Source organism: Malaclemys terrapin, chromosome 2 (assembly GCF_027887155.1).
Source record: "Malaclemys terrapin pileata isolate rMalTer1 chromosome 2, rMalTer1.hap1, whole genome shotgun sequence".
Taxonomy (NCBI): Eukaryota; Metazoa; Chordata; order Testudines; family Emydidae; genus Malaclemys; species Malaclemys terrapin.
In genome coordinates, this window is record NC_071506.1 from 51,908,066 (window position 1) to 51,924,211 (window position 16,146).

General features: G+C 45.2%; 1 protein-coding gene and 1 long non-coding RNA gene across 2 annotated transcripts in view; one reads left to right on the forward strand and one right to left on the reverse strand.

The window, feature by feature from the left end:
* Positions 1-7,416: 7,416 nt before the first annotated feature.
* On the reverse strand, positions 7,417-10,203 carry LOC128831150 (uncharacterized). The gene is made up of 2 exons (XR_008443768.1): positions 10,071-10,203; positions 7,417-7,908 (listed from the first exon to the last, which is right to left on the reverse strand). It is a non-coding gene; the product is annotated as an uncharacterized LOC128831150 (long non-coding RNA).
* Positions 10,204-14,356: 4,153 nt separating this feature from the next.
* The window catches only part of TPD52 (tumor protein D52), a 213,025-nt gene continuing 211,235 nt past the window's right edge, over positions 14,357-16,146 (forward strand). Inside the window, exon 1 of the mRNA XM_054017326.1 lies at positions 14,357-14,484. Within this exon, the coding sequence (XP_053873301.1) occupies positions 14,463-14,484 (22 nt within the window). The 5' untranslated portion in view covers positions 14,357-14,462. The remainder of the gene's footprint in view (positions 14,485-16,146) is intronic.

Below are 16,146 nucleotides of genomic sequence, written 5' to 3' on the forward strand. Positions count from 1 at the left end.
GTGGGTAAAATGTGCCCAGTAATTTTTTCCCTAAAGCTTCTCCTACCCCCGGAAATACATTCTGTGCCCCTCCCCCCCCCCGAGAAGTCTGTCCCCCAGTTTGAGAATTTCTGCTCTAAGTGCTTACAAACTGATTGTTTAATCATTTGTTCCAGTATCTTTCCATGGTTAGCTAGGTCAGTGAGGTCAGTCATCTTGGTGGTGGCATTGCTTTTAGTTTTTGTAGTTCCTTTTTTCTCATATTTCATGGTGAGACAACAGAAATGAGCTTTCAGAATGGATTTGAAAGAAGCAAGGGAAGGGGCTTGGTGAACAGGCTTGGGGAAGGAGTTCTGGGCGCAAGGGGCAAAATGCCGGGTGGCCACCTCTCACAATTTCATCATGGGTGTCATGATATTTAGTGTTTTTTCTTAAAGCTCCACCTCCTGGAAGCTCTTGATCATGTGTGGATCTCATCATTCATTTTTTAATAAAAAATTAACTTCCTTTCTAGTTGTGGTAGACAAAGCCTGACAACATGATCTGAGCGCACCCGAAAGGTTCCTGAATCAGAAAGCAAATAAAAAGAACCACAAATGTATTCTAATTTTAAAAGCTCATGATTTTTTTTAGGCCAATCTTGATATTTTGTGGGGCCTGACTCAAGGTTTTTGATTGTCTGATGTTTGCAATGCTGGGGATGGAAGACAGTGTGACAGACAGGGACATTTGCAGGAGTGGGAGATGAAAGGAGCCAATCAAAAAAAAAAAGAAGCAACAAGCTACAATGAGCAACAAGCTACAAGCCAAAAACTAGCCAACAAGCAACTTACAAGCCAATTACGCCAAAAACAAGCCCAATGCACCAAGATTTTTTAGGTTTCAGAGTAGCAGCCGTACTCCTGTTCTTTTTGCAAGATTTTTTATTTGACTTTGATAACTCTGTGTGTATTCCTTTAAGAAGGTGCTCAGTTACTTAGAGACAGTATAATTACAATGGGATGTGGCAGTTGCTACGGTAACAAGTCTTATGAATAGCCAAGCAATTAGACATGTAAAAGCTATGGAGAGCATCCATTTGTAAATTTATTTCTGCTGTTGTGCTTCAAAAACACCCGCCCCCCCCCCCCCCCCCCACGTTGCTTAATGGCCACATTTGAAGAATTGTATTCATGACTATAGGGGCACAGTGTGTAACTAGGTAGAGCGCTTGCTGACAGCTGATCTGAGTTTTTTCTCTCTCTATCTTTTTTTTTTTAATGATACTACCCCCGTAACTAAAATAAATGGCCACTTAAAGACAGAGAAAGCTCCTTTGAAAGGTCTCTCTGTGTGAGGCCTTATTTATTATTTAGCTCTCTGTCATATTTAACACTGCAACACCCTTGGAGGGTACTGTTTGTATGAAATACACTGCACAGAACCAAGCCTTTCTTGCAGGAACCAGAAAATCATCCCCCAAAAGTGGATTTCTGTTAAGGTTAATTCCTATGAAAATGCAACAATTTTTACTAAGGCCAGGTCTACATACAGACCTCTATCGGTACAACTATGTTGCTCAAGGGTGTGAAAAATCCAGACCAGCACAGTTCATATGGATTTATAAACCAATGAACCTTTCTTCTACTGATGAGATCACATTAACCCTTTGAATTCCTACTCCTCTTGAAAAGGAAAAAGAATGTGCATAGTGTCTTTAAAAAATAAAGTCACAAAATATTGCAGGCCAGATTCTCCTGTTATTTACATTTTTAACACCAGTGTGAAGCCATTCACTTCTGTGGAGTGACTCCTGGTTTACACTGGTGAAAGAAAGAAGAGAATCAGACCTTTTACATGTGGTGCAGTTCTTTAATGCTGAAGTTAGTTCTGTGTGTCACTGGCACTGAGTCACATATTGATTTATCTGGAAAGCCTTAAGGATGAAGTATAGAAGAGCTGAAAAGAAATGAGGGATTTTTTTTCACAGTCTGCGTTAAGCCTGCACCGGTAGATAATGCATTAAGTGAAGAGTACATTTGGACACCCCTGTGCATTGCCATAACCAGGGAAATAAAATTAAAAAATCTCATTATTCAGATGGCAGGACTGCAAATGTAACTCCTGGCCAAAGTGGGAAGGTACTAATGACAGGATGGGCAAGGAAATGACTCAGTGCTGAGATGGGGGTTTTTCTCTCTTAAAACTGAAGATGGGACATAAAGCTAATGCTATAGATATATAGATATTGTTATTTATACAGCACCTACATTTGCCCTTTTGTAGTAGTTACCTATGCTTGGAGTCATGAAAAGTGGGTGTAAAATGCTACGGTTCTGATTTGGGAGTATTTTATATCCACTTTGCCCTGGGGTAAATGACTACATAAGGTGCAAGGCAACAGCCAATCAGACCTGAATCTGTGTCTAAATACCATTGAGGATCTTTGCTTTGGTTCTAACCCCAAGCAGCTTAGCTGCCACTAAGGCTCAGTCCTGTAGCCACTTATTACAAAGCTTGCTACAGAGGTCAAAGAAGAGAATAAGAATAAATCTACACTACAGAGACTATACCAGCAGAGCTACATCGTCATAGCTATACCAGCATAATCCCTTAGTGTAGACACAGCCTACACCAGGGGTCGGCAACGTTCGGCACGCGGCTCGCCAGGGTAAGCACCCTGGCGGGCCAGGCCAGTTTTATTTACCTGCTGACATGGCAGGTTCGGCTGATCGTGGCCCCCACTGGCCGCGGTTCGCCGTCCCGGGCCAATGGGGGCGGCGAGAAGCGGCGTGGGCGAGCAATGTGCTTACCCTGGCGAGCTGCGTGCCAAACGTTGCCAACCCCTGGCCTACACTGATGGAAGAGGTTTTTCCATTGGTGTAGGAACACCACCTCCACAACAGTAGCTATGCTGATGGAAGCATTCTTCCATTGCCATAGCTGCATCTTCATTGGGGGGGTTCAGTTGCCATAGCTACAACAGGCAGGGGTGTGTTTTTTCATACCCCTGACTAACATAGATATATCATTTCAACTTTTAAGTGTAGACCAAGCCTGAAAGTGAATGTGTGTGAGAGGAGTGAATAGATAAGGGTATGTGAGAGGTAGTAAGTGACCGCACATGTGAGGGAGTGAATGAGTGTGTTAGTGCAAGATTGAATGAATGGGTCCTGGTCTACATTTAAAATTTAGGTCAACCTAGCTATGGTGCTTAGGGGCTATGCTGACCTAACCCCAGTGTAAACACAGCTAGGTTGATGAAAGAATACTTCTGTCGACCTAGCTACCATTGCTAGGGGAGGTGGTATTCCTACAGAGATCGAAAATCCCCCTCTGTCAGTGTAGGCTGTGTCTATGCAATAGGGTTATTCCATTTTAGCTACGTCTCTGTAGCTATACCAGTATAGTCCCTATAGTGGCCTAAGTTTGTGAGGAAGGAGATGGATGTGAGGGAAGGCATGGACAGCCTGACTTGGGCCCTGCCCCTTACTGCGAGCTGTACTTATAGACACATCAGGCACTACAAGGTTGTTATATTATTTTACTTTATAGATATCTCCAGTTAGCATAATGAGGTAGGCTCCTTTCAGTGCAGGTAGCTCAGTGGGAGAAGGAGTCCTGGTCTAGCTGTTTGACTCCCTTTCTGAAAACACAGATATATGCCACAAACTGGACCTGGTATGGGGAGGTTGCTACAGAGAACAAGCCTATGTCATCTGCTGTTTTAGATCAGTTGCAGGTCTTGGAGAAGACATACTGGAAGGAGTTCCAAAATTAACTGTATTCCTTGGGAGTGCAGCCATACACTTTTGCCCAGCTCCTGATGGACTGAGTAATCTGTTGGTTCAAACCTGGGGCCTGTATGGTTCTAATAGATATACTGGTATTAGAGCAGTTTGATTAAGTTGTCTTCTATGTTCTGGAAACCTTATTTACTGCTGGAGGCATACATCATGCTCTGGGTGAGGCCATGATGGGACTGGCTATTTCAAGGGGGGGAAACAGACAGTATTACCAATTCAAGATAACTAGGACCATCACGTCCTTCATCTCAACATTTAGGGCCTGACTCACTGCTGTTTTACTCCTGCTTTATATCAGTGATCCCATTAGAAGTGGTGATCATCACTCGGAATCTTTAAATCAAGATTGGCTGTCTATTCAGCAGCAAGTTACTTGATTCAATAATGTTCATTTATGCAGTAGGGAAGAATGATTGCCTTCACTGCAGGAATTGCAGTGTGAAATTCTATGGTTCATGTTATGCAAGAAGTCAAATATGACGATAGTGATTCTTTCTGGCCTTAAAATCTATAAAAAACTGGAGCAACAGTAGGGTTGCCAGTTCTGGTTGGATGTATTCCTGGAGGTTTCATCACATGACATAATATTTAATTGAATATTAATCTTTAATTCCTGGAGATTCCAGGACAATCCTGGAGGGTTGGCAACCCTAAGCAGCAGTGATTAATGGCTTCTCCATTGTGTCTTTTTACTAGGATTCCTATATACTCCTCACAGTTCTGCCACTGATTTGCTGTGTGATGGGTAAATTATTTATATTTTCTGTGTCTCAGTTTACCCAACTGAAACATGTCTGTACCACGATTTAGCCATCTATAAGAGTGTAATGAAAGTTACCTAATGTTTAGAAAGCACTTGGAGATCACTGGATTATTAATTATGTGTTAAATGTACAGCATTTCAGGCTTTGAAGTAATCTCATTTGACAATGTAACTGAAAAAAACTGGGGACATGATCTCATTTTGTTTCTGTTTCTGTTATCAATTTTCAACTGTACAAACATGTTCCATTACAGGTAAGGCTACGATTTAGTCACAGGTATTTTTAGTAAAAGTCATGGGCAGGTCACGGGCAATAAACAAAAATTCACAGCCTGTGACTCGTCCATGACTTATCTGTGATTAAATCTTGTGTGGGGGGAGGCATTGGAGAGGCATGAGGGAGGCTCTGCTGGGGGGAGTGCCCAGGACCAGCAGCACCAGCTGCCTGTGGCCATGGACACCGGCTTCTCCAGCTGGCCAGAGACTGCTGCCTGAGCCAACGGACTGCGGTTGCTCTGGATGGCTGGGGTTCGCTGCCTGGGGCTGCGGACCATGGCTGCTCCAGATGGCTGGCCACGGACTGATGCCTGGGGCCACAGGAGCAGCGGCTGGTGTGGCTGTCGCGGAGGCCACCTGAGCAGCTGGCCCCGGAGCCACTTGCTTGGGCAGCCCTGGGGTCAGCCATACTGGCCCCTGCAGAAGTCACGGAGGTGACAGAAAGTCACAGAATCCATGACTTCCGCGACCTCCGTGACAGACATGGAGCCCTAACTATAGGTAGTGTGGTTCTCGAATGGATATTAGTTTCTGTGACTGACACGTTATCAGCAGCAAGTTGATACTGGACAAAAATCCACCTAAAATACAACTATATTTATTGCAACAAGGATGTTACTTACAAACAATAAAGCATGTGGAAGTTAAAGCACTGCACTCATCAATCAGTATGTTTATTACATACCCCAGAGTACCTCACAGGCTAGACAATGCTCCATAAAACTACTACCATAGACATAAACAAACATAAATCTTATCCAAGGACATTAAGGTAAGGAAACAAGTCACTAACCAGAAGTTAGAAATATTTTCCCCTATTCATTATGCGAGAAAAACAAACAAACCAAAACCTTAAGCACTTCCAGAAATACATGGATATTAATAGCTTTTGCAAAATGCAAAGGCTATTTATTGTCCAGCTAAAATTAATAATTGCATTATATCACATTATTTCATATGATAAGCCATGCACCGACAGACACAAATACTGCACATTTTGTAGTAACACAAACGTAAATGAAACCGTCAAGTGCTAATTAAAAATAAATAAGTAGTCACTCTTCGTTCAGTAAGAAATTAGGAAATGTGCACTAATCAACATACACATAAGAAGACATAATATAAACAATGTTTGGTGCTCTTGTACTCTCTGTGGTGGCTGTACTGTAGTACTTAACTAAAAACCCTTAGCCCTATTCACTGCTACTGCTCATTATGTACTCACCGACAGCAGTACAAAGTGGGAGTAAAATGCTGCTGCAGATGGGAGTGGAGAGTTCTAAATTGATAGCATTTTACACTTATAGGGCCAGCCTGTCTCCTGTAGCTAAGCTCCATTAAGCAGGGTGTCATGAAGCCTGTTATTCAAGGGGAGTTTTGTTTGAGTAAGAATTTCAGGATTTGGCTTATTATTAATAATAAGTATATAGTTACTTTAGGACAACTGCTGTGTAATGCTTAGAGAAGACCTCAGAATGATAGTGGCCAAAGCAGCGATGAGCAGATAGAACTTCCAAAATCCTTGCACTATTATTTCTAATAATCCTTGACAATACTAGTGGTATTCTGTATGTGCTGTACTAGTAACAAACACCTTGCAGGAGCCCCCCCCAATGTTTCAGAGTCCAGGTGATTAGAGGTGTCAGGTATCTTTTCAAAAGTATCTAAGTGATTTAGGTGCCTAACTCCCATTTTCAAAAGTGCCTAAGGACCAAATATTCAACGGTATTTAGGTGCCTAAAGATGCAAACTGGCATGTAGTGGGATTTTCAAAAGTGCCTCAGCGCCTAACTCCCATTGAGTTGTACCACTTTGACTATATTGGGATAGTGGAAATAGTGCAGCCTTTGTGTGTAGACAAGTCCCTGCTGAAAATGAGACTTTGGCTTCTAAATCACTTAGATGCTCTTATCTGTATTCTATGATGCACATCTGAGTTAGGAGAAACTTATTTCAAAACAAAGGTCCAAGACCCAGAGCCACAAAAGGACTTAGGCATTGCAATGCTAAGTGTCACAAGGTCAAGTTTTAGGTGCCTAGAGAATCACAGGAACAACACAGTGATCGGCAAGGCCTGCATTAGGTACCTAGGCTATACAATGAATGGGAAGAGATAGTTGCCATGGATTAGAACCATTGGATTTGTTTGTTTGTTTGTTTGCTTTGGCTCAGCATCTTGAGGAGTCGGGGGAGATGCGTGAAAAATGTTTTCTAATTAAATAACTTGGGCTTCTTCTGGGCCAAATGACTATTTAAGTATTTTGTCAAGCTGTCCTGCAGCAACTCAAGAGCATGAGTACCAACCTTAGATCAGACTGTTCAGAACCAGGGCACAATCCCCAAATTGGTTGTGAGTTCTGTACTTAGATTTCACCAACCAGTTATCAAGTGTAAACTCCGCAGGCACCATAACAGCCTGAACACAGAGTCGTAGACACGAGTCCCCTTCCCAATCTTGTCACCTAGAAAAGCCTGCCTTTGTGATAGATGGTCCCTTACACCACGAATCACAGAAATATTCAGGTTACTCCCAGTCCAAAAGGACCAGTCACTTAACCCAGGTCAATTGCACCTTAGATCTCAAACCAAAGACAATGCTTGCAGAGAACCCTATAATAAACTATATTGTTTTATTCATAGGAAAAGGAAATAAGAGTGTTAGTTACAAGTTTAAAACCAGTAAGCATATGTACACAAATGAATTACAATCTTCAATTTCAACATTATAGAAGGTTTCATAATAAGCAAGCTCGATATGTCCTTTAGGGCTAACCCAGGCTCAGCACTGGCTTCTCTTGCCTATGCCTAGAAAACCTTGCCCCTCAGAGTCCAAGCAGCATAGAAATCCACTTATTGTTAGGGGTTTTTATTCCCTTCCCCTTTGCACTTTGAGCTGCAAATCAGCTGATGGGAAGAATTCACTTGTAAGACTCAAAATGTTTCTTCTTTAATGTTCTTCTCTATCTGGTGCTGATGGGCCTTCCTTGTTGGGCAGGACATAACACTTTCTGTTGGAGACCAGCATTTCACACTAGTTCATGTCTGTCTCCTGTCTGGTGATTTACACAGTTCCAGAAGCTTGCAATGCAAACGCTCCAATATTACCTTACAATATGGGATACAGATGTTATCAGTGAAATTAATGCGTGCAGCAACTCACAGGCATTCAAATCTAAACACTAAACAATTCTTGTAATCCTAATACCTATTTTTATAGTACTAACACACAGGTGAGCCAGACTGATCTCAGCTATATATTTGTCAGTATTCAACTGAGCCTGGTAAAACGACTAGGGCTGCTTCTGGGCGCAATGACTATTTAAGTAGTTATCCACAGTAGAACAGTCACTTGGCCTGAGGGAGGTGGGAGACTCAGGGTCCAGCCCCTGTTTCAACCACTCTCTCATTATTTGGCCACAGCAGAACAGCTTCAACAGGAGAGGCTAAGGGAATTCTGAATCAGACTATCCCATACTTCAGTGGCTAGAGCACACTCCTAAGAGGTGGGAGACTCCTGTTCAAATCCTTTCCCCCTTTTGGCAGTTCTCTAACCACAGGACTAAAAGTGATAAGGTTTGTATCACCACCTCCTTTAGCAGCATAGGCGTGAGCAGCACATTTCATTAGGGTGTGCACCCAGGGAATTTTATTTATTTTTTTTAAAGGCAAACATCATAAAGGTTGGGTGCGGGAGGGAGTGCGGGGTATGGGAGGGGGGTGCAGTGTGCAGGAAGGGGCTCAGGGCAAGGGATTGGGGCAGAGGGGTGCGGGGTGTATGAGGGGGCTCAGGGAAGGGAGTTGGGGTGCAGGAGGGGTGCGGCAGGGGGCTCAGGACAGGGAGTTGGGGTCCAGGAAGGATACGGGGTGCAGGCAGGGGGCTCATGACAGGGAGTTAGGGTGCAGGAGAGGTACGGGGTGCAGGCAGGGGGCTCAGGGAAGGGGGCTGGGGGGCAGGGTGCAGGAGGGGTTCGGACTCCGGCCCGGTGCCACTTACCTGCACAGGCACGCTCCCTGCCTGCCTGTCCTGGCCACACGCTGCGCCGCTCACCATGTCCCTGTGTGGCCCCTGGGGGGGGGGCGCACAGGGCTCCGTGCACTGCCCTTGCCACGCCTCCAGGTACCTCTCCTGAAGCTCCCATTGGCTGCGGTTCCCCGTTCCCAGCCAATGGGAGCTGTGGGAGATGGTGCCAGGAGCAACGCAAGGAGCCCTCTACCTCAACCTCCCCGGGGCCCCAGGGATGTGGTCCCATGCTGGCTGCTTCTGAGAGCAGCGCGGGGCCTGCGGCACCACGGGGGACAAATCCCGTGGGCTGGATCCAAAGCCTCGAGGGGCCGGATCCGGCCTGCGGGCATTAGGGTGTGCCTAGGCACACCCGGCACATCCCGTGTGCACGCCTATGTTCAGCAGCTAGATTTTGAATGGGACCTGACCTGGTAGATGGCCTCCCCTCAAATGAGTTCAGTGGATAAACACCTATCTTCCCTCAGTTCACAAATTGAAAAGTTTGCAGATAGCTGCAACTGCAAGAGTGATCAGCTCGTTGCAAAAGCAATTTCTTAATGTAAGTGGATATTCTGTTTTCATAAACAAGCGGTTATTATTATATTTCATAAACTTGCGGTTATTATATTGCTAAAGCAGTTTCTGTCGTAGCCTTTAGCATTGTTCTTTGTTTTTCCTCCCCCTCCTCTGGCCATTACCTTTGACCGAGTTTGGCAGAGAACTGTGTTGTTCAGTCTTGCTCAGGCCTGGGCCTGTACTGCTTTGTGTAAGGGTAGTCAGCATAACAGATCTCTGTTGGAGGGTTTATTTCAGGGCCTTCAGATTCAAAGCCTTGGCTATTAAAAAGAAGGCCCCCCTGTTCTATTTCCCCACATTTGGAACTGGAAGTACACAATCAGGCAGCAGCAGAGACCAAAATAAATAAATAAGGCAAATAGGGTACAGTACTGTGTTTAAACATAAACTATTTAAAAAATAAAGGCAAAGCAGCATTTTTCTTCTGCAGAGTAAAGTTTCAAAGCTGTATGAGGTCCATGTTCAGTTGTAAGCTTTTGAAAGAACAACCATAATGCTTTGTTGAGAGTTACGAACATTTCAGAGTTATGAACAACCTACATTCCCGAGGTGTGCATAGTTCTGAGGTTCTACTGTAGAGCTTATAAATGAAAAAGGTAATTGACTCAAAACAATCTGTATATATAACTAATCACATGTTTCCTTTGTCCTCTGTTCCATTTTTCTTCCTATTGTTTGTTACACTCACCCACTTGTGTCTTCTCTTATAGATTGTAAGACCTTCAGATCAGAAACTGTCTTCTATTCTGAGATTGAACAGTAATGTCTTTTACCATGTATTTGGAGAGCACAATCATGGCGGGAGCCTTTAGGCACTTCTGTAATATAACTATAATAATAAAAATAGAATTAGTGGGAGTTGAGAACACTCAGCACTTAGCAGGGCACCTTGAAGCATTAGGCTACAAATGAAAACAGAATATGCTACCTTGCATGAAAGCAATGCTGAGGGTTTTCAGTGCTTCTTCTCCAGAAGAAGAATATGGAGGTGAGGGGCATGTGGGGATCTGAATATAAATATGTTGAACACAGAGGTGGAACAGACTTTAAGCTGGTCTAACAGATACAGATATCAGCCACGAACATTATAAATACTGTTCTCAGTCAATGGTTACAGAAAGACTGGGGTTGAAAGCTTAGTGACAAAAGAATGAAGATGCACAATACATTCAATCCAAAGTGAAAAAAAGGAAAAAGGAACCCAAGCAGACAAAAAGGTCCAAGGTCAGTATTATTCATGTAACAGAAAGGCTGTTGTAGTTATGTTCTTCCTTTTAATAACTGGGTTACAATAACTGGATGAAAAAGAAAGTACACATTCAGAGACAGGGCCGGCTCCAGGCACCAGCCGAGCAAGCTGGTGCTTGGGACAGCAGCTTGTAGGAGGCGGCATTCCACCCAATCCTAGGGTGGCATGGCCGCTTTTTTGTTGTTGTTGTTGTTCTGCTGCGGCCGCCCTTTAGGGGGCAGCGGCGTGGAGGACGGGAGCGCCCTGCAGCAAGCCCGGCAGGGCAGCCCGCGTCCTTCCCTCCCAGCCGACCGGAGCGGTGCGGAGCCGTCCCAACAGGGGGCGCGGCTGCATGGCAGAGCCCTGCTGAAGCCCTGGCCGCCCCCCTTCTCTCTCTCCCCCCGCTCCCTCCCCCTCCCTCCGCTAGCCAGGGCACATCTGCAGGGCAGGGAGCCCCCCTGCACCCTGGCTCCGGCCGCGCCACAGGTTTTTTTTTTTTTTTTTGCTTTGCTGTTCTGGCCGCCACGGGGTTTTTTTTTGTTGTTGCTTGGGGCGGCCCTGTTCAGAGAGAATCATCCTCTGCATACCTGTGAAGAAAAACAAGATAGAATGTTAAGATAGTTTAAGTGTATTTGGGGGACTCATTTGTAACCATTTGTAGTTAAGAGGCCAGATTTGGTCAAATTGGCACAAGAAGATGTACATTAAATCTATCAATTAACTCCAACAGTACCCTTGCATGGAACAGGGCATTCCTCTCTAGTGAGAGCAAGGAGCCTGTCAGCAGTGCTCTTCATTGGGGGTCATCAGAGCAGGGCAGCTTTCATTTGTACCAGAGACTCATAGGAGCTTTGGGAGTGGGAGTGCCGGGGGAGGAACTAAATCAGTGAACTCCCTAACTGCCCTGGTAATGCCTCTGTCGTGGTCATCATACCCATTCTGGGGAATATACTGGCCTATGACTCTCTAACCCCTTAGAAGAACTGAGATTGTGATTGCTTTGCACCACTGCAACCCTGACAGTCTGCTGTTGGGGTTTGTGCTAGTCATGTAAGTCCTGCATAATTGTGGAGTGAGTTGAGCCCAAGGGATTTAATTCTCTACACTGTTGATATTCTTACCTTCTGAGAACTGATCAGTCATAAATCATCAGCTGCTCATGGGAGATGGGGAAAAGTGTAAGATTTCAAGTGCAGTATTTTAAAATATAGTTCTCGCTGAATTATGTCTTTTAATATCAGAGATGTGTCAATTTCAAATATGTATCTGTGTTCAATTTTGTGTTCAATCACTACCATAATCAAAAAACATTACTGTGAGATATGTAGACTCATCTCACTGCACAGGGTGTTACGTGCCTAGGTAAACTGATTCTTGCGCACCAAGATGAGAATATACACATTACCTTGTTTTATCTGCTTGCTATATTGTTATGGCATCTTCACAATCACTTCATTCGGAAGCTATGTATATGCTATAATGTAAACAAATAGTCCTCTAACAGAAGCTGTCCCAGATTTCATGGAATACCTGAGATTTACATTGTTTTTCCTCATTGTCTAGGCATCCTAAATTGGCACCTCATAGCCCTCTATTGTGATCCTCTTTGGCATGTGACAATGTGCCAAATGTTCATGACAATTTGGGTATTCACAAAGCCCCACTCTGTGTCTGTCTGGCCACTCATTTTATGCAAACACTGCTCTTTTTGAGCAAACAAAGCCATAGATAACAGGACCAGGGAAACAGAAGGGAGTGGGGGAAGAAGTGTATCCGTCAAACTAATATATTTTCTTTATTGAGATACTCTCTCAAAATGGTTTGCTTTTATGGCAGACTCCACAATTATAAGTTTTCAGCATTTAAAGTTATTTTAGGAGAAAAAGCTCAAACTACATATGTGATGTTTCAGGTTCAGGCAGTGCTCTGTTTTTTAAACTGTTAGTTCTCTTTAATTGTTGTACGCAGTGTTGTTGTAGCCATGTCATTCCCAGGACATTAGAGGCAAGGTGGGTGAGGTAATATCTATTATTGGACCAACTTCTGTCCACTTAGCTGTGACACACTGAGTACCTTTCCCAGACCTGAGAAAAAGCTCTGTATAGCTCAAAAGCTTGTCTCTCATCAACGGAAGTTGGTTCAATAAAAGATATTACCTCAGTCAGCCTTGTTGTCTCTCTCATTCTCTTTAATGCAGCAACAGTGCTTTTGAACTGATGATCTGCTAAGTGCACTGGGTTGCTTTGTTTAACTGTTCGCAACTTTCAAGGGGACACCCCTGAGGCTAAAATAAGAATATAATTTAGTTTCAGTAACACAGTGCAAGTTTTAAATATGCATATTGTTTATAAGCAAAAATATAATAGATAAATAGAAAAAACAAATAGCCTGAGCCGTCACAACAGGGTACAGACATATCATGAATTAGTGTTATGAATATTCAGTTCTTAACAGCCTGCCATAGGCTTCTTTAAACCAGCTTGTGTAAAGTGATTGCTGTATCAGTTCTGTGAATAAGTAAAATAATATCAAGTTGCAATTATTAAGCAATTTTTATTCCAGGGTCCAGAAGCACTTTATAGAAGGTAGTGAGTACTGTTAGCTCCAGACACTATGGTGATTGATGAACATGTAAAGATCTGAATAAATTAACAGATATTTATATATAGGAAACTGAGGCACAGTATTAAATAGCATAATAGTTACCATGGAAATGAGTGCAGTATAAAAATCTCAGATACCATGGGTACACAGATTGTGGTATATGAACTTCAGGCCTAATTCTGCAAAACACCTATGCATGTGAATAACTTTAGGCATATGAATATCTCATTTTAAATCATTCAGACTGCTCATGTGTGTAAAGTTACTTACATGAGTAAGTGTTTGCAGCACTGGATTTGGAAATAGAGAGATACCACAGTCATTATGTGATATAATTTATAAATGCCTAGATGCTCAGATTAGGTTAGACCTGTTTTGCAAAAGTTTACTGGTGCACTCACCCAGGAAAAGTAATCTTTATTCGAAGAGTAAATGAAATATCCTTACTTTTACCATTATGATCATCATCATAAAGGTAGCGAGAGTGCTGCCGCCTCTCATGACTTTATCACAAGTCTGGAGATATTTGGCATTTTATGGCATCTTAAAGACCCAGCTCCTGGAGCCAGTTGAGGATGATGTGATAATTTTGCCTTTCATTTCAAAAAGGACATTTCCAGCCCGTTAGGTTTCAGAGAAAAGCTTGAAAACAGGAACCCTCAAGTCTCATAAACCAGAATGCAAATATAAAGAACCCCCTGGTTATTATTTTTAAATCTACTACTTTCTAAGTGAAGCTTGCGATTTCTTGGGGCCTGATTCCTGACATCTGAACGCCTTGTAGCGGGCAATAGGAGGGCTGATGGAGCCGCTGACAGGGGCTCGTGTCCGGCCTGGTATGTTTCCAGGACAGCTTTCCAATACGGCCGTCTTGGGGCGCCTCCAGGGCTGCCAATCACCCTGCCTCTTTCCCAGCACCTGCCCCGCTTGAGAAGAGAATCCCGCAGGCGGAGCAGCGCGGGGCTCACGGCTCTGCCCCAGGCCAGACACCTGGGCTCAGCGGCGCAGAGCCCCTGCCCCCCAGCCAGGGGCGCCGCCCTCACCTGCTAGCACCTTGCAGCTGCCCCAGCCGCAGGGCGGCTCCGGTCAGGTGGCTGGCTGCTGGCTGACGTGGCCGGGAGCCCGCCCTATATGAAGCCCAGGCGGCGCTCACGCTGCCGAGCCTGACGCCGGGGGGTGGTGACTGAGCCGGGGCTGCACGGGAGCAAGGCGGCAGCGGGCTGTTTCCGGAGGGCGGTGGCTGCGAGCATGGACCCCAGCAGCGAGCAAGGTACGGGGGAGTTTTCCCGGCCGGACGCCCCCTGTCCGCCCCGGCTCCGCCTGCCCTGTGGGGAGGGGGGCCGCTGGCGGGGCGGGGCTGCCCGCTCGCCGGCCCCCGGAGCAGCGGGACGGGGCAGAGAGGAGCAGCCACCTCCTTGGCGGCAGCGCCCCGGCCCCTGCGCTTCCCCAGCCCCAGAGCCCTCCTGCCTCCGGGCGGGGCGGGCGTGGCCGCAGCAGCCCCTCCCCTGGCGCCGCAGGGCACGGCCCGCGCTCGGGGGCCCTGCGCTGTGTCCGCCCCCGGTCCCTGGCCGCATCCGGGAGCGGCGCGGGGGTGAAGGGGCCGCTGGGCAGCGCTTGTTGTTTGCATAGTGATTAGCTGCGCGCGCCCTCTGGGAGCCGTGGCAGCTGCTGTAGCTCCGGCGGTGGCTTGGGGCGGAGGAGAGAGGAGAGGGCGTGGAGGCAGCCGGCCTTGCCTGGGGAGACTGAAAGCCCTGAACTACCCATAGTTTGGCTTCCTCTCAACCTGCCCTCCTGGAGCCTAGGTACCTCCAAGCCCTGCTCCTACTGTGCCCCTGTCCAAGGCTGTCTCTTCTCCACCACTCACTTACTCCTGTGTGCCAGGCTTGACACCAAGCACCCAACCTGCTGAGATGCTAAACCCTCACTACTCTGATTTGCTCTTGTGGGTGATTAGCACCTCTGAAAATCAGGCCTGAGGTGGACCTAGCTACTTGGTTTAACTGCCCAATGGTCTGTGTTAAAGATGTTGTGAATCTAGTTTCTACCTTCTATACGCATACAAGATAGAATGGAATTACTTTGACTTAGCCTCTGAGATGTTGGGTAATCTTCTAAAATAGCTTCTATGTTCATATTTAATAACTGTACTAGGCTCAGGTGATTGTCTTAAAACACAGGCTAAGCATTTATATCCTGTATTTCTAATGTGCTCAGCACTCTGGGTATTTTATGACAGTATAGTAAACGTGGATTGAAAACCAAACCCAGCAAAGCACATTCATTATAGGAATCTGGATGGGGGATAGGGATTAAGTTAATTTTGCAAACCTGGTAGTGGAACAGTTCCAGTAAAATATTCTAATCTGCCAAATCTCCTCTGGTAGAAGGAAACATCCAATATTCCTATAGCATTAAAGAGCTGCTTTCCTACAATAAAATGTAAGGCTTAAATCTACTAAACTATTAGCAGGAGAACTGAACCCACTAGTTACAGATATGGCTTTCTAGTGTGGGGTGGATACTGGTAAGGTATGGGGTAGTGGTCTAGTGACGAACCCAAGCCCTGCTGCCAAATTCATCTGGTAAAACAAAAGGTTGGGTGCTGGGACTTCTACTAAGGTGTTGTCCCTTATTCCTTGAGCAGGAGTGCTAGGTAGTAGTTGTCAAATTCCTCACCAATAGGGAGGCGCATGGCTGTGGGAGGGGAACAGATTGTGAGGATTTTGAGTAAATGGCGACTTGTTTTTTAAATTGGGCTTCCTAATACTACTAGTGCTCACAGCTTCGCCTAACAGCAGGGAATTTGTATGACGTCCATTGTGCTGCTGCCCACAGGTTTCTGAATTGCTACAGCAGAGGCACTGCAGCTGTTTGTAGACTTTGGAAGGCAAAAATTCATGGGCTTGGATTTCCTTTAGACATATATGGCTGT